Source organism: Desmodus rotundus, chromosome 11, assembly GCF_022682495.2.
Source record: "Desmodus rotundus isolate HL8 chromosome 11, HLdesRot8A.1, whole genome shotgun sequence".
Classification (NCBI taxonomy): Eukaryota; Metazoa; Chordata; class Mammalia; order Chiroptera; family Phyllostomidae; genus Desmodus; species Desmodus rotundus.
Window position 1 is genome coordinate 58,712,593 of NC_071397.1, and position 19,480 is coordinate 58,732,072.

A 19,480-nucleotide genomic window follows, 5' to 3' on the forward strand; every position below is an offset into this window, starting at 1 on the left:
AATCTATGCCATCGATCAATAAGTGATTCAGTTTCTGGGAAACTCAGTACCTTTGGGGAGCTGGATAGATAAAAACAGAGATTCTTAACCTAAAAGGATGGTGACCAGAGACTGAGCTTGTGGTGCATTCCTTCTAACATTACATGGAGTGCCCACTCTGTGCCAGGCAGAAATACACATGAATTTCAGACTGCAAAGACTGACTCACTGCACTTGAGTAAATACTTTACATAGAGCAAATCTGTGTTGTTATTTATGACACCACAAGACTTGAGCGAGAACACAATCCACTTTCAAGCAAACATACTAATACCGACAAACTGTGTTGCTTTGATAGCTACTGAGGTTAGATCCCCCAGACAAGGGACTCTGGAGCCTCGTCAGAGTGCGGCTCTGGGAGAACTTGTAAGCTCTGGGAGGGCGGGGGCTGTGCCTGGCTCGATGCCCAGAAATAGCAGGAGCTCCAAACACATCTGCCATCCACATTACTATGGACTGCCTCCACAGCTTCCGACAGGCTGGGATGTGAATGGCCCTGCCTAAAAGTCAGCTTTTCTAATTCACATCATCAAGAGCAAACACTCCTCCATACCTGGACTGTCTGGTAATCGGAAGCATCGATTCCTTTCACAGTCACCTCTCGGAAGACTCTTGGCTCTAGTTCCTCTTTGGTAAGATCACAGTGATAAATGATGCCTAGAAGGAAGCGGAAGTCTTAGTTTAGTCTACGAATCCACTAGATACGAGGGGGGCAAGGATCACCAAGCATAATCAGATGCCATAAGGAGCAAGAGCAGAGCACTGGGGAGTATGAGAAGAGGTAAAAATCCCAACTGTGGAAACTTCACAGGTCTTTTCCATGTCACTCAGAAGTACAGGTAAAAAAAAAAAAAATCCAAAAAACAACAAACGTGGGAAACTTCAAGCAGAGCCATTTTATCGGAGAGTCAATTAAGACAGAAAACTCAAATGATCTGCCCCAAATCAACAGGTGGTCAGGGGGTCTCCTGATGGCAATCTGAAGCTCTTGCTACCTACCCAACAGCCACTCCTTCACGGACACAAGTGGGCAGCATCAGGGACCACAGATGTTCAGGGAGCCATTTCTGAATTACTTGTTTTTTAAAAAATCCTTACCTGGGATATGTTTATTGATTTTAGAAAAAGAGGAAGGGAGAGGAAGGAAGGAAGGAAGGGAGGAAGGAAGAAGAGAGAGGGAGAGAATCATTGATTGGTTGCCTCCCATAGGCACCCTGACCAAGGATCAAACCTGCAACCTAGGCACATGCCCTGACCAGGAACTGAACCCATGACCTTTCGGTGTATGGGACGATGCTCCAACAGAGCCACTGGGTCAGGGCACTGCACTGCTTTTTAAATTTTGATTATCCCTGTAATTCGGCACAACAGAAATGGATAAATGCGTACCAAGATTTCCAGCTTACTTAACCACTAATTAAAATTCCACTTCCTGACGTTAATGCTACTACACTCCAACATTTAAGAACTAAATCCAGGGAACAATAAGTAAGACGAGTCCTACTATTGAAAACAACACTGTTGTGGTTTATGAAACAGAATTAGTCATCCAGAGTGTCTGGTGTGCAAACAGCCCTACCACGTAATACTTTAAACATGTGCTGTTGAGGATGTGAAAAATCAATTTAGTGATCCCCACACTTGCTGGAAAGCCAGAAATCACGTGTCCCACAGGGCACATGTTACTTGATTGATCTGGTATTGAAATGGTGGCTTGTTTTTTCTCTCAGAGCCTCTGTGTGTGTTCTTCACTAACAGTTGAGAAGCAATACTCTGCCCCCGCCCGCTGGCAAAGAGTAGTACATTTAGATTCCTTAACAGCAGGACTGCTAATCCCCAAGAACATTATCTTAACTGTCACACTAACAAATTATTTCCAGGTACTGTAACAGGGCGTATGGTTGACACTGACGGTGGGGAGATTTGTAACGTGACTGTAGTACTGGCTTTCTTCACCGAACCTACACGTAAAGTCTCTCTTCACTGTTTCCAAACTACACTCTGGGCGTACGGTGAACTTTTGTAGATGAATGTGATTTGAGGCCAAAGGCTATCTTCGGATATAAGTGAAGTTTTGAAAAGCTTCTTGATCAGTACCTGCCCCCTTCCACAAAATAAAAAACAAATCTGAATCTCTGAAGAGAGAAACCCTCTCCAACCAAATAGTTAAGAACAGAGACAGCAGACCAAGCACGTGCTGTCCGAGCACCTGCCTCACCCCGGCACCACTGCTGCCTCCAGAACAGGGACCCTCACAGGGCCTGGGACCAGGGCTCCCCGCTCTGACCACCGCTGGGTCAGTGAGCTCAGTCAGACAAGGCATCGAAGTCCTAGAATGCGAAATCCCTAGAGAAAGACAACGAATAGGAAACACACTCTAAATGCTGGTTTATCTAGAAAAAAACTGAGACATAAATCCCCTAACAGCAGAATGAAGTATATACACCACAGGGGCTGGCTACTGCCTGACCTCTACTCTTCTGTCCTTTTGGAGGAGGCTGGGTTAACCCTGAAGGTAGATCTGCCTAATATATGTGATCAATACTTCCTATTCACAGATCCATCTGGGTTAGGCTGGATTAGCCGTCACACATTCACATTGTAACGTGAATCCTTATAATGCAACGATGGTTTGTGTCCTGATTTGGCTCCTTAAGTACAAAGGAAGGGGTAGTTTGGAGAAAACATCCTAGAATCATGAGCCAGGGAGGACTGGTTAGGTGACCTCTAGGAAATCAATGTCAAAACTTAAGGATGAAAGAGAGAATTGGATCACCGAAGTCCCTTAAGGTGTCTGGAGTTAGGAGGCAGGTCTCTGACGAAAATAACTGCTTTAATAAGGTTATTCTAGCAACAGGAAAGAGTTAGGGATGATCAGCTGGGATGTTCCTGCTATAATCCAAAATAAATGCAAGGAGCTAAAAGAATGGGACTTAGGAGGATGGTCACTGTAGGAGAAACTGTGAAAGAAGTATCGGAGGGATGTGAAACACTACATATGCAAAGAAAAGGCAAGAGAACTTTGCAAAAGATGACCCATGTACATACTGCTTTATCTGATTCTAGGTTGAGTTTTAATGGTTTTAAAAGAAAAAAACCAAACACTAAAACAAGTCTCTTAAAAATGTTTGTGCTCCTTGGTATTTACCAAAAGGAGTCAAAAACTTATTCACGTCCCCACAAAAACCTCCTCATGGATGTTTACAGTATCTTTGCTCATGAATGCCCAAACTCAGGAGCAACTGCGACGTCCTCAGTAGGTGAACGTGTAAATAAACAGTGCTGCGTCTAGACGATGGAATATTACCCAGTGCTAAAAGGAAATGGGCTATCGAGAGATGAAAGAACATAAAGTAACCTCAAATGTGTATTCTTAAGAGAAAGAAGCCAATCTTAAACGACTACATTCTGTATGATTTGAACTATATGACATTCTGAGAAAGAAAAAACTATGGAGAAAATTTTTAAGAAAATTAGTGGTTGCCAGGGGTTGGGAGATGGGGGGAGGGGTAAAAAAGCAGGGCACAGAATTTTCAGCGCAGTGAAATATTCTGTGGGACACTGGGGTGATGGATACAAGGCCGCATACATTTATCCAAACTCACAGAATGTGTATCACCATGAATGAACCCTAAGGTAAATTACGGACTTTGGGTGACGCTGCTGGGTCAATGTTGGTTCCCTGGTTGTAACAACTGTAACACTCTGGAAGGGCGTAGCCTTGACAGTGGAGGAGCCTATGCACGTGTGGCAGCAGGGGTTGTAAGAGAAACCTCTCTACCTAGCCTTTAATTCTGCTGTGAACCTAAATCTGCTCTAAAAAATAGTCTGAAAAGGGTTTTTTTTTTTTGCCTTTTTCAAGCAGCTTGGGAAGATTAGTTTTTCACCACTATTTCCCAGAGCCACGCGCCTGGGGCTGCTGTACTAGATTATGACCACTGCAAGTCTGTCTGGAGCTAACCTTAGACAACCCTCCAAGGTTTCCTGAGTACGGAATTAATTGGCTCAACCACTAAGTAGTTGGAGCCGCAGGGAGTGAGAGCATTGCGCTGCAAACTGCCCTGGCTGCCCGTTCTCTCCCAGGGCATTTTGTGTGACTCGAGGTACAAAAGTCCTAAGTGGCTTGGGCTCAAAGCACATCTTAATTATGTACCTCTACGGGGACAAATGTCAGCTGTGGTGTAAACCTGCCAGATGTATCACATGTCCGCAGCAGCTGGAGCTGCAGTTATTTTTGGCCCTGGGGCTTTCCTTATAATTTTGTATCTCTGTTGTTTACTGCAGCAGTGGACAGCTAACCTTTAGAGACCAGGGCGAGACTGCCTTTAAGGTGGTATGCATGTGTACGGATACACACACACATGCTGACAGTCCCTGCTTTCAAGGGACCTAGTTTAATTATCTGATGACCATTTTTATACTTGGACCAAAAGGCCTGGGTCTGGAAATCCTGTTCTCTGATTTAGGTGTCGAATTGCATCAAAGAGAGAAAAAACAAAGATAGATGCAAACTGAAGAAGAACAGACGAAGGAAAGAACAAAGCATTATGGTAACAAATTAAAGCTTGTTCAGCAGCAGCCTGGCGGTGCAGAACTAAGAACACACTTCCCTTTTCAAACTTCACAGCCACAGTCACGGGTAACATTTCATTGCTTGGCACACAACCCACCACTTTACACTGGGACAATGAGTCCTTTCTTATCCAGGTAATGATGAGCTTGTTCCTGAAATAAATGGACCACATGGGGTCACCCAAGGAGGTTTACAGGCCTTCGGTGACCCTGGCTTTTATTAAGAGCAGGTGAGTCACCCCCTCCTCTGTTCTTCACATTGTCCTTTATCCATTTCAATTGTTTGAGCCATGAGATTTTCTGGTGTAAAATTTCTAGAACCAATGTAACCGGAGCAACTAAACTATGGACGTTACCGCAGTGGGTGGGACTGTCTGGAGGAAGCTGGCTTTTCCTGGTTCCTGTCCACTGGCTGCCGCTGCACCCCAGTCCCTGCGGGAGACAGGTGAGGCTCAGGACTCCCCGGCGTGGGGTTCTTAGCCTGTCAGTCCCTGGCTCCTGGCTGGGTTTCCACACGTGGTAGGCACTTTTCCTAGCCTGCCAGCTCCTCTGAAAGGCACTGGGGAAGGTAAAGCCTGCTGTGCATCCCAGGCACGTCACCAGACCGACTCAGAGAGCACTCTCCTGGTTTCAGCATCCCTGATGGCAACCTGTCAGGTGATCAGATGCCTGTGCATGGCTTGCCCTGTGACTCCGAGGCACACACACAGAGTGCAGACGGGACATCACTGTCATCTGGCCACACCCCAGGAAGAAGACGGAGCTACTTCAGTCCTGCCCAGCTCTCCCCAAGGTCTGCTTTATTTGCCAAGGACCAAACTATTGAAACAAAAATGGGTACGACAAAAAGGGCTATGGAGGAACTTGAAAATCAAACAAGAAAATGTGCAGAAATTTTTTTTCAGCCAAAGGGGTTTTAGGATAGGGTCTGCCCGGGCAAGTGCAAACTACCGGCTGAACCAGGCGCCTGCGACGGATCACAGTAGGTGCATGTTTCAGCTTTAACAGAACGGTGTAGCCAAGTGTGTGTGTGGGGGGAGGAACAAAGCAAAGTGAGCATGACCAACTTAAAACTGCAGAATTTATTCTGTTTGTTCTAGAAAACAATTTTTACTGTCAGATGTGACTCCTGATGTTTATTTTCAGCTTTTATGTCTGTACCACGTGTGGCCTGGTACATGTAAACCAAGGTGAATCTATGGTCGCACCTGTTCGTATTAATTTTTTAAACCAATCTAGAACAACAGTGGGTCCTGTCCCCAGAGCACAGGCTCAGGATACAAGACTGATGACAGTGCACTTTCGGCGGCTGCATGTCCCTTTTTCCTGAGCATCTGTTTTACTGTCTTATTTCCATTAAGTGATTTGGCCGTAATAGAGCATATGTGATTTTCAACAACATAGCATTATACTCCCATTTCCCAAAAGAAACCCAAACATTAGTCTGATTTTTTTTCGTTGTTTAATCCTCTCCTGAGGATATGTTCATTGATTTTACAGAGAGAGGAAGGGAGAGAAAGAAGGAAGGGGAGAGGGGTGAGGGAGAGAAACATCAATTGATTGTCCCCCGCACGCGTCTCAACCAGGGATCAAATCCACCACCTAGGTAAGCGCCCCGACCAGGGATCCAACCCTCAACCCCTTGGTGCACGGGACGGTGCTCGAATCAACTGAAGGCACCGGCCGGAACTAGTCTGATTTTTAAACTGAACCACACTGGACTCTCACCTGGAGATAAGAAGGAAGTAAACTGATAAAAGATTTCAGTGTCCTTCTTCTGACCGCTGTACCCCACAATGCTGCCGACCTCGAGTGGGAAGGTCTTCAGGAGAGCACCCGTGCCCAGGTCGTGAAGCTGCAGAGTGTTCTTCACGTCATGGAGGTAGCACAACACCAAAAAGTTAGACCTGACGCAGGCTACCCATTCTGAAAAGATAATAACAGATCAAGGCCAATGTCGTTCTGAAAAGGAATGGAAAGCACACTGATGTCACCTGGAGCTCTCCACTGTGCTCCACAGCAATGAGGCCGCAAAGTGACTTAAAAATGCTTTCAATCGTTCGTCTCCTTTCCAGCATATTCCTTTAATAAATGGTTATCACTGTTATGTCTAGAGGAAACAAATATTTTCCACCTTGGGCCAAGAGCTTTTGATTATAGAGATAAAGTGAGTATGATCAATTGCCCTGCCTATCTATTTTGGGTTCAGTGTCATGCCACAGGAGACATAAGCCAGTCAAACCAAACCAGGTAGGGATCAAGTCTAGAGACCTAAGAAAATAAATGAAAGTTGTTTCTCAAGAAGAATGCCCAGGACTTGGGGAAATGGGGAAATGGAAAGTAAGGGAAAGAGATGCACCCTCCTGAACTCCCAGGGTTGCAGCTTCAGTAATGGTGCTGTCCTCTGGCAGAGCTGGGAGAGTGGGGCTGGGCAAGGGGAAGGGGGAAGGAGGAAACAGAAGGGCAGACACAGAACACGATCCACTTCTTTCTGGACAAAGACTGGCCTGAGGTAAGGCCAGGCCTTCCGAAGCGAGAGATGCTGGTGTGAATGGAAGCAGGGACAGGGCTGCAGCTAACAGCTCAAACATGTGGACAAGCTTCTCTTGGGTTTCATGGTGGGAAGTGTGGTTGTGGGATCCTGGACACTGCTTATTTTTTAAAACCCACGCAACTAATAGTTCATGTTTAAAACATTATCAATTTTCATCACGAGCAAGGCATCTATCTGTCAGAGGGAGATGGGAGGATCCCCAGAGGCTTCGACCTCGTTGGGTTGTTTAGATTACCACAGCAAACTGTCCCTCAAAAGTGAAGGCATAAAGAACTTCTACAGCTGAAAGTCATTTGCTCATTCTCCAATACAATTTTACTTTAAAAAGTGCCTCAATCGAATAATATATTTCATGTGGCCTTAAAGTTTTAAAGAAAGTATGGGGGGAAAACAGAAGTAAATTATTTCTGTCAAAGAATAATTAATCTGTGTTAACTACAAGTGCATCAGAATTATAAAACAGTGAATGAGAAAAGTGCAAGGTGATTTGTAGAGTGTCATTAATAAGCGCTCTGACTTTACAGCTGTACTTTATGAGTCATCTCTAGTTTTTATTCTCAACAGGGCATTCTGTGCGAATGATATATAGCAAATTCAACTGGGCTTCTCTTTGAACTGATGAGCTCTAAGGAATATTGAAGGTTTCCCCTTTCCAGTCTGAAGAGCTTATAATCTTCCAGAAGGAAGGTTATAAAAATATATCACTGCACCAAATCTCTAAGCAGTGATTTGCATTTCATTAGATCTACAAGTGAAAGGGGATGTCACCTTAAGGCATGGTCAAACCATTTTTGTGGCTTTAAAGGGCAGAAAAGTTACATGCCTTGGGAAAGTTATGTTTCTGATAGCACCCTATTCGACAATCACTGATCCAACCTGACTTGCACTTGAAAAACAGCCAGGACACCCAACGTGAAGACTTATGCTACCAAAGTCTCACTTGGACCTGCCAACATGAGGTCAAGTCATGTGGCACTGAGGAAGCACTCACTAGTGCCCAGCTATTATCACCCTTGGGGGGGCCAGTCTGTCTGTCTCAATTTGGCCACAAGCTACCAAACTCACTACAAACCTGATCCTCACATGAAGATATTAAAGGAAATGGCCAGAACCCTGATCCCTGACCCATGGACCCATCACCCAAATATAAATGAGGGCAGAGAGTGGACAGAAGATTCTGAAGAGACAAGGGGAGGAATTTCCTTGGAAAGAGCCCAGTCATGCTGACAGCTCCGTTCCTGCTGGGAGAAGCAGCCTGAGGGACAGAAGACTGGTGCCTAATCCAAACCTGAGAGGCGGAAGGGACTGGGACTGGGGCATCTAGAAGGCAGGAGGAGAAGGGTGGACTGAATGCTTCAGGGAAGAGCATGGACAGGCTGCTGTCCTGGAGGCGCAGATGTTGGTTTTGCAGAAAGGAGCAAGCATGAGGTCGTCTTGGTTCTGTACAACAGAACTGCCTGGAGGGCTGTGGAGACCTCAGTGCAGAAGAGGGCTGAAGGGCACAGACAGATACCCAGGAGTGGGGGAGAACCTCAAGGACAGACCAGAGTAGTGCTTCCTCCTGGGCCAAGATACATGCAGAAGGAAGGGCCCAGAAGGAGACCACGGGCGGCCCTCCCTGAGACAGTCGGTATGACCATCTGCACACCTTTCCCCCTACCCACTACTTTACAGCTTTGCACACCTGCTTTACATACCTGCCAGGCCCAGAGCACACTGCCCTGAGCCAGGGGGGAAAGAGCCCCTTACTTTTTCAGGCCGTGTGAACATGGGTCTGTTAGACTCCGGCAGCTATGCGTTTACCTCAATGAGAAACACATGGAAGGACTGTTTCATCAGAGACAGGGCGCCTTTGCAGATCTCAAGAGGATTTATTTTCCTAATTATTTACCTTACAGCTTCCCATTTGGGGATGGCCCTAGCTTTTATCCCTACTGAACCCATTAGCAGAAGTTCACCTCCAACTAGTAAACTCTTCACTGGCTTGAAGATAAATGGATTCTCCTTTTGTGTAAAAAACTGTAGTGAAATGAGTGAGTCTTATTCTAATCAAATGCAGCTTCCAGGATATAAAGCAGCATGCCATTTTTGGAAAATCAGAGAAAATGAATGAAAGGGAACTTAAAGGCACCCTGAAATGACTGATGCAGAGGTGAGAGTCTCAAGAGGTTAATGGGGCTCAGTGCACATAGCAGCAACTGCAATGCATTTCAGCTAAATCTGACATTAGTCTGTTCTCTTTCTACTAAAAGGACTATAAATCCACTCTTTAACCTACAATTGGTATAATACAGCCGTAGGTTATTCAAAAGCTAAAAGCTAAGGCTTTGGAATCCAAATGGTTTAAAAAATTAAATGTGTGACTATTATCAAACAATAACTACGCAAAGACAACTGCTTTTTTTAAAAGAGCACCACCTTTGCAAGTTTGGATTCATACCTTCACAGTTATTACAAAGCTGCTGCATAATACTGCAGTAACTGAAAAGATGTCATACAGTACATACCTGGTTGAATTGTTCGGATGCTTCATGCCCCAAAATCAAGAGGTCGAAGGTTCTTTACCTTGTCATCGGTCACCGGAGAATGAGAGATGCACCCATTTGCTGACATTCTCACGAAAACAACAGCACAGTTTCCAGCAGCACGCAGTCTTACCTAAGACATCTTTCTCATGCTCAGGAACAAGCACTTTCCATTTCGACTCCTCGGGATCTGTGAAGTCGATGTTGATCACGCGGTAGTTGGGAGAATGGCGATTTGTCTTGAACGTGAACACTGTCCCCTCATTGGTCACGTAGTCATATTCCCCTTCAAAGTTGTCAATCAGTTTTACCCACTTCAGGATTCCTGGGGAGAGAGCAAGCATCCCTGTCACCTCCACAGCATGTGAAACTGTGTGGTTTGTGTGTAGGGAAGGGAGGGCAGGTCTTGCCTGTTTACAGAATACAAAGTGGACACAATATATGGACAATGTAAGGTTTTAGAAAGAGGACAAGTGTGGGTAAATTTTAAGGTTCTAAAACCTGTGAAGAACCTTTTTTTCCTGAAAAACCTGGCAATGAGGGAGAGTGAAGGACCTCTCCTCTCGGCCCACTGTGCCACGTGATCTGGTAAATCCTCTTCTCCCTCAGAGTGACCCCAGATCTGCGCACCTCTCTCTACCTCTTCTGCCACCACACCATTCCGAATCTTCATCACTTCCCTCTGGGCCTCTGCCAGTAGCTCTCAACCGGGGATGATCCCACTCTAGGGGACATTTGGAAATGTCTGCAGACATTTTCGTTGTCACAGCTTGGAAGGTGAGAGGAAGGCTACTATTAGAATCTACAGTGTGAAGGCCAGAGAGAATGCTAAATGCGCTTCAGCACACAGGACAGCTGCTACAACAAAGAATTAGCCTGCCCTGGTTGGCAGCCTCAAGTCCGGTCTTTCCACAGCCACTCTGGATCTTTTCAATATAATGGCCACCGCAAACCCGTAATATCCTGAATCGGTCCTTGTTGGTGCCCTTCTTAAAAACGTCCCCATTACTCTTGAACAAAATCCGATTTCCTTTTTGTGGTCTCCCTGGTCTGGCACGTTTTAGTCTTGCCCACTTAGCCAACCTCAGCTTGCTCCGACTTATGCTGCACCTCTGTTCTCCAGCACCACTTGCCTTTGCTAAGCTCCTTAAAACATACTTCAGGACCTCGTGGCGGGGCGCTCCCTCTGCCTGGCCCACTCTCCAGGGCCCAGTCCAATGCTTCATAGCACTTCTCTCAAGATATATACTCATTTCTTGTTTAAAATTTGTCTTTTCTATTCATTATTTAATACTCAGCACCTAAATACAGTAGCAGGTACTTCAAAGGTGCAAAATAAAATTGGGGTTGAACAAAAGAAGGAACAACTTTCCAGCCCTTTGGTGCTGAGATCTAGTCTGGAGATGGACATTACTAAAAAAATCTTACACGTGGCTCACTGTCATCACCGTTTAAATGGCTCACCAAATGCCGCTTTTAACATTAAAAAAGACGCCACTGGGAAGACACCTGTTTCACAGCGTATCAGACACGGATGTTCAGACTACATCTCAAAAGTTTTATAAACAAAAACTTCCATGACTTCTAAAGAACTGGAAGGCAATGCCAGATGATAGCTCTTCTCCAATCCATCTCCTAGCTTCAATTTCACAGTGAAATTGCTACATTAATTTGGATAGTTCATTTATATTCCTGAATCGTTCAAGGCAGTTTTATATTAATTATCTCACTCATCTCCATAGATAATATCTTTACATGTAATTGATTATGGAATTAAATTTATCAAGAAAAATATAATCCCATGGTAAAAAAAACAGTTTTTTGCTCACACCAGTTGGATTGAAACATCAGCTCCAACACTACTCCGGTGTGTGACCTGAGCAATCTCTGTAGCCCTAGACAAGCCCCGTTTTCTCAACTGTAAACTAGAACCAGTGAACAGATGAAAAAATTATCATGAAGTGACTACTAATACCTATTCCACAAGAAAACCTCAGCAAATATTTTAAAGTAAACAACTGAAATTAAAGCTAATAATAAGATAAGCAGTTTTAAAAAAAATCTATAGCTTTCCTACATGCTAGCAATAACCAGTTAGAAAATATGGTGGGGCAGGGGAAGGGCTCATTTACACCAGAAGCAAAATTCATTAAATATTTAGGAATGCACTTAACATGAAATGTGGGATCTATATGAGGAAAGCTTTAAAATTCTTCTAAGGATTTAAAACAAGAACCTTCTAAGGATTCTTAAAAATAACAACAAAACAAACAACACCTGAATAACTGGAAACACTACCATAACCCTAGAAGGGAAGACTCAATATTTCAAAGATGCAAATAATCCCAGGGAAAATCTACAAATTTAACACAGTTGCAATCAAAATCCAAATGAGATTTTTACGGAATTTGACAAGATTATTCTAAAGTCCAGAGATACAGAACAGGCACCTAGGATAACCAATCCAGTTTTGACAACAGAATGAGAAGGAACTTCTTGCACTGTGACGTTCTGAAGAAGCCCCCGCCTCTCCTGAAGGTAATTACCATCCCGGATTTTATGGCCATCTTACTGTCCTTTGTTCTTTTTCTGCCTTAAAATACATCCTTAGACACTATTGCCAAATCTTACCTTATTTTTGAACTTCACATACAAGGAAACCATACAACGTGTGTTCTTTTGTACCTGACGTCTTTCACTCGATAGGATGTTTATGGGATCTTCAACCTCTGGTGACCGTTACTGACTTTTGGTTAAATCCCACTGTGCTCAAGCAGCACACTCTGTATGGTTTCAATCTTTTAAAATTAGCTCCGAAAAGCTTTATGGCCTGTTTTTTTCTTAAGTGTTTCTGTGTGTAAGTAAAAAGAATGTATTTTGCAGCCTTTTGGTGTGATATACTAAATATAGCTATTAATGTATTTTTTGGACTCTAAGATGCACCTAGGTTTTAGAAGAGGAAAATGGGGGGAAAAACCCTGCTCCACCGCCCCCCCCCGGAAGCCAGGTAAGCTACATTCGGACTGTAAGACATACCCCCATTTTCCTCCCAAATTTAGGGGGGGGTCTTATAGTCTGAAAAATACAGTGAATAATTTGTTAATCATATTTTTCAAATCTATGTATTTAATTGATCTAGGGGGCCATTTTTCCCCCTATCAGTTCCAGAAAAGATGTTAAAATGTTCCTCTATAATTGCAGATTTATCTATTTTTACTTGGATTTCTATTCGTTTTTGCCCTCTGTATGTTGAAATCATGCACACAGCTAGATGTACACAAAGACAGAATTATTGTACTTAAATAAGAACTGAAGTGAGCCTTTTCTGGTTATGAACTTTTATCTCTAGTAATGCTTTTTTAATTTAAAGCCTATTTTGAGATTAAGACGCCACATCATTTTCATAATGACAACTGGGGCCCGTCGTCCTCTACAGACTGGTCAGTCCCAATCATGTGGCTTAAATTTCTAAAAAGCTTTGCTCTTTTCCATGTCTCTTAACTACCCATATGCTTCCTACCTGTTGGTGGGCGACATTCTAGCCAATTTCTTTACATTTGTATTTTATTTGATTAGTTCCCTCTTCAGCGGTTTAATCTAGTCTTTAACCTAATAACTGTTTTTTTAATGTTAATAATCATAACTTTATTTGCAGAAGTTATACTTAGTCCTCTTCCAAATCAGTTTGGTCATTTTTTACACTATCTTGTTTCTTGTTTTGCTGCCAAGCTTCTCGTTTATTTATTTTTATTTTTTTTGTAAGAGCTACATCACATTAATAGTTTATTTTAAAACGTATATGTAATGCACTCGTTTTGCAGTAGGAATCTGGTAATTCCATACCGGTATTCCTGCTGGCTCTATTCCTCATGCTGGCGAATTTCTTCATTGGCTTTATGATTTTTGACTGTGAACTGATTTGAAACGTTATCTGTGGGAATTCTTAGAAACATGAGTAGAAGTGGCACTGTTCAGAGAAGATTTGTATTTGCCCACTGTTTGCCTCTTGGGAGGCAACGAAACTGGGTGCACTTTAAATTCCTGGTATGGGGATCTCTGGACCTCATAAAGACAATGAAGACAATGTGAACCACGCGGAGGTCAGCCTTTCTCCTGTTTTAGGAGAACCAACATCCTGCCTACCCTTCCCCTTCACTAGTGACAGGCAGGTTTCCTTCCCATACGCTCCCTCCCCTCACTCCCCAGCTCTACTTCCCACAGGTTTATTTCTCAGTCACTCTTATGCTGAGGGTGTCCCCCTCATTAGACTCTCTGCCATGGAGAACCAGAGGCTTTATCTACCACCCCTCTTGCCACAGGTGGTCAAGAGAGGGAAGCTCAGCCTCCAGGGCCCAGCACAAACATCCAGGGACAATCCAGGATTCCTGCTTTCATTTTGTCTTTGGCCTCTAAGGTTTCTCTTCTTTTGTGCCAGGTTAGCAATATACTTAGAAAGATGCTTTATAAAGTTTTTACATTTTAGTTTTTCAATTGGAAGGCTATTCAGAATATATAATCTGACAAACTCCCTCAAAGAGAAGTCCATACAATTAATTTTCAAAGAAAGTTAAGCTCTGCATGAAAGTTACAATTTTACTTTCAGTGACAAACTGCTAACCTGTGAAGCAGGTGACCACTCAACGGTAATTCGCATCTTTATTTACATAAAACAATGCTTTAAAAGGAAAAAAACCTAACACTACCACTTATAAGAATAAGTAAAAAACTAGCTGGCAGTGCGAAACCTGTAGACACTCAGAAAAGCATATTTGATTGTATAATAAGAATGATAAAACCTAATTTTCTGGACTATGACTTCTGTAGACACAGAATCTTGGTTCAGGGAAATGCCAGATTCCTTAAATGTCTCTGACAAGAAAACGCTTTGTAATGTGAAACCTTTACTCCTCAAAGAAACCACCTTAGGGCTTCTGCTTGAAAAGGTCTTGTAGTCACTGCAGTGGTATTTATTACGACCCTTTTCACCTCTGCAAAAAAGCCACTGACATACCCACCACAGCCCAAACACAGGGCAGACTTCCTTCAGGACCTCGGTGTGACCCAGCGAGCCTGAAGATGCGGCACGCGCGTTTTAAATAACCGAGTTCCAGGGAACACAAGAAAATCCAAAAATTTGTGGTCTTATCTGCAACCAAATTTGGAAGCATTAACCTAGTCATAAACAGATACTACAAAGTCATAAATTCATTCAGATTAGGGCAGGTGGCTGGACTGATTGATACCCATCCAGCTGGAAATGTGAAAAACAGTTCAGAGTGCAGGCCCTGCCCGGGCAGCGTGCAAAAGATGGGAGTTCACTCAATCCTGCAGCTTTCCGAAGCCTCGCTCCATGGGGCTTTGGACACGACCTAATTCAAGAGCAATAGCATTTCAGATGAACGATGGGGCTCATTCACTTTCGCTATGTGTAAGTTAGGATGTGACTGATTTAAATGGGAACTAGAGGAATTACTTAAAGAAAAAAGACATGGCTAAACCATCTCACGTTTGCTCACCTTTTCTGAGGTTCTTTTGTCTGTAAATGGTATTTCACTCCGAAGCCAACAGAATTCAACTCCTAAACCTCTCAACATTAAAGTTAAAATTACTTTTTATAAACCTGCTTCTTGGCGGGGGAATGATCTGTTTACGGAGGGAGGGTTACCCTAAAGTCAGTCATCTCACGCTCTCCCTCGAGCGCCGTCATTACTTTTATTGCTTTCTTTGAAAGTCAACACTATTGCCTGTTTGGGAGAAAATGTTTTGGAGGCTCTCTAATTAGAGGAGCAAAATGTGTTTTTATACTTTACAAAACCTGTAAGAAGGATAACAAATGCAAAGTGTGGGTCCTGCTCCGAGATGGAGGGGACCAGAGGCTGCCATTCCTCCTGGTCTGACATCTTCCTCCCGCCCACGCCGCCACACAGGGATGCTGGGAACATGGGCTTGGGAGTTCGCCCGATATGTGTCTGAGTCTTTAGGGGCACCAGGGAAGCTCCCTGGCTTCTTCAACCTCGGTTTCCTAGGGATTACAACACGTGCCCCTCAGAGGTTGCTGAGAAGACAAAGCAATATCTACGTTTGTAGCTCAGAATCTGGCACACATGAAGTGCAATAAACAGTATGTACAACTCTGCCAAATAATCCCAGTGACAAATGCGGTGAGTCAGGAAGGTAAGGAAAGGAGCAGCCACCGGCCTCACCTGCAGGCCCTGTGGAAAGGCAGATTGTAAGCCTACAGATTGTAACAAACGTGTTCAAACGTGTAACAAACATGCAACTGTAAATGGCAGAAAGGAGGTTCCAAAGAGAGGCAAAGGGTAACAGCAGGGCCGTCCTGCTCACAGAGCAGCAAGCAGCAGATGGTCAGCAAGTCGGAGAACAGGAGTTCAAGTTTACATGGTCATGTCAATGACAAAGGTGTCGGTTTTGCAGAGAAGTCTTTTAACTCTCAAATTTCTAAGATTTTTTTCCATCCTATATTTATGTAGTTTTGTTTTCCTTATGTGCTGTCTCTTTCTATGATATTCAATAGCCACCAGCCACTTTTTTGGTGCTTTTCATTTCAAAATACACAAGGTAAAAAGGTTTCCTTGGCAAAAATGGTTTTCTGACAAAAATGATAGAAAAGGTAGAAAAGTGCTGGTAGTTCCTCTTGCTTTTAAGGTAAAAAGATTAAAATCATAGCAGAAAGTCTTTAGTTAACCCAAAGGAGTATAACTTTCAGTCATATAAAATTAAAGATTTCATAACGCTGGATTTAGTGTTCAGTCACCAGCTATTCAGGGTTAACGAGCACACTTAGCATTGAAGTTAAGTGTTAATCTTCCCCTTAGTTTAAAAAGCAAAATAAAAATGGAGGAGCAGGTGAGAAAATAGCAAGAAAAGATACCAGATAACAGTCACCAGCTGGGGATATAAACCCCTGAATTTTCAATTGTCAACCTGCAAAATTAGACAGGGTCCCCTACGGTCTCCCACTAGAGGCACGCCCACTTAGGGTTTCTTGAAGAGACTCTTCTGATTATGAACCTGGCTTTGCAGAGAATAAGCCAATACCAAGAACTGTGTTCCAAACCGCTGTAGCACTGAGGATGATGCTTACCTCAGGGCGCGGTCATCTATTTTACTATGCTACCTAAAACCAAAGTGTGGCCATTCCAAATACTCCCTGTTCAGTCAAGAAACGGGGGGTGCGTGGGGAAAAAGAAGGAAAACTTGAAAACCTGCTATATGCCAGGAACCCTGGTAGTCCCCTTCTGTGCATTTTTGTTATTCCACACAATTCCTCATGCAGTGGATATTACTTCCCCTTCTGCAATCATGCAAATATTGAGAGACGGAAAATAACTTGCCTATCTCCGGGGGTCACAAGTTATTTAGTGATGGAGCAGAGATTAAAATTAAAATTTGATTTGAAAGTCTTATGGTTATTGTCCCAATATATCCAGCTGTATTTAATAGGAACTTTTAAAAAAAACTAACAATCACTCTCTCAATCTGCTATGTCTCTCCTGTTATAAACTAAATATACTTAGTCAATATCTTCAAAGTTAATTGACACACAGAACTTGTTTCTTTAAACAGTCATAATCATGTTATAATACACTAGAGATCAATTAAAACACACACACATACACACACACACACACACAAAACCCCTGCCCCCCAAACCAAGTCTCTCTAATCTTGTCCTGCACAATTGACTTTTGAACCCATAGGTGGAAACCAATACACATTTCATCGTTTTAGGTCTGGTCAACCACTGCCACTCTCAAGAGCCTTCAGAATCCCAGGACTGCCACTTGAAAGAATTAACTACACTGATTGGTTAATGCTATCCACAAATTTCATGCTAGTAAAGCAATGATTTAAAAAATACGACAGGCACAGCGCTATACCCAGAATTTGGCGGCTATACCTGGAGAGCTCTCTGCAAGTTGATCCCAATTCATCAGCGTGTACCTCAACAGCTTCAAGTCCACTTCAGTTTCTGATTTCTTATCTATAGATGTTACATACTTCTCTAAATACTGAAAATGAACTCCAAACACTGGTCAGCTTAGTAACCTTATTCAAGATAAAATCAGTTAGTATTGTAAGACTTGTCAGCTCTATCCCTCTCCGCATGGTTTGCCGTGAGCTCACTGTGATGGTTCTTTTGACAGGTCACCTTGGCTAGGCTAATGTCCCCAGTTAGTCAATCAAAGACTATGCTGGGTGTTACTGTGACGGTATTTGTAGTTGTGACTAGAGACCATGATCAATTCACTTTAAGTAAGGGAGATTATTCCGTACAGCCTGAGTGCATCTGATTCAATCAGTTGAAAAGACTTCTAAGCAGAGCGGAGAATTCCCTGAAGGAGAAGAAATTCTACTGTGGACAGTAGCTCCAGCCTCCGCCAGAGTCCTAGCGTGCCCTACTGATTTCAGACCTACCTAGCCAGCCCCACAATCATGAAAGCCGATTCCTTACAATAAATCTCTTCCTATCTATCTCCTACTGGTTAAACCTTGACAGACACCTTCACAAACCATCAACATCTCACAAACACAAAATACCTAGGAATGAGTTTGACAAGAAATGTGTGGTTCCCATAGAGCCCACCTAGGAAGCAGAGAAGACACTGGTCAAGTGACTCAAGAAAAGGGCACGTTGGGAAGGCAGGCCAGGACCCGGCTCATTTAGGGGATAGGGTCTTCCAATCGGAATGCATCACAGCCACTTAGGGTTTCTTAGATGTGTCCCTTTTTTCTTCCGCGTGTTCGCTCATGGCCGTACTGTCTGGAGTTTTGTTTATGAGGGCCTGGTGCAGCTCTGCTCTGTCTCCCTTCAGGACTCCCCATCTGTAGGTGTCACACCCTCTTCTCTAACTCTTTGCTAACGTTTGCAATGATACAAACTGGGGGATAAAAATTACATAAGGTGAAAGAAAAAAGGACCAAGAGCTCAGGAGGAAAACACAGAGGGTTTCCTCAAATTCTGTTGGCACCAGTAAGTTAAGTTTCATTCACAGCATCACTGTCCACTATTAGAGTGGACACAGCAACAGCAGTTCAGTATACAGATATGTAGGTAACACTTTCTTCTCTGTATCTAAACTAAGCAATTTGTTTTTTAATTTGGTAACTTGTATTGTTTAATAATAAGTCTACCTACTAATTTAACTATATAAAATTGAAGTACTAAATAGAAAACGAAACCAGAACTCTCTGGAGAAAGACCACTGTGACCGGCATTTAGAAGGGAAGGCCAAGCCCCGCCCTCCATCTGAGTCACACGGGAACACCGGGCAGGACAACAGCACGGTGGCCGCTGTTCCTGTCTCTTTCAGATTCCGTCTTCTGAGGTTTGCTCAGTGCTCTGTACACTCGGACTTGCCACGTGAATGAACAATTCTAGGGTGTAGTCTGCTCCTGTCAGGGAATGTGAACACTGATGTGGTTGAGCCAATTTTCTTTTTTCTTTTTTTAGATTTCATTTATTTATTTTTAGAGAGAGAAGAAGGAAGGGAGAAAGAGAAGCCTTGATATGTGAAACACCAACTGGTCGCCTCCCATACCTGCCCTGACCAGGGACTAAACCAACAACCCAGGCATGGACCCTGACTGGGAATTGAACCGGCGACTTTTTGCTTTACAGGAGGATGCCCAACCAACTGAGCTACACCAATGGGGCTGGTCCAATTTTCTTGAGATCAAAATGGATGTATCTTTTTTAAAAAAACAGAAAAAAAAGTAGGTTTATTAAGTGGTTTATTAAATATTTAACACTAGGACAAAAGTGGTT

The 19,480-nt window shown here is 43.3% G+C and overlaps 1 protein-coding gene across 1 annotated transcript in view; it reads right to left on the reverse strand.

Annotated features, from left to right (window-relative positions):
* Positions 1-19,480, reverse strand: part of PREP (prolyl endopeptidase) — a 105,054-nt gene that overhangs the window by 39,763 nt on the left and 45,811 nt on the right. The window contains exons 8-10 of the mRNA XM_024551771.3: positions 9,824-10,015; positions 6,340-6,537; positions 593-696 (exon numbers count right to left, since the gene is read on the reverse strand). Of these exons, the coding sequence (XP_024407539.2) occupies positions 593-696; positions 6,340-6,537; positions 9,824-10,015 (494 nt within the window). The remainder of the gene's footprint in view (positions 1-592; positions 697-6,339; positions 6,538-9,823; positions 10,016-19,480) is intronic.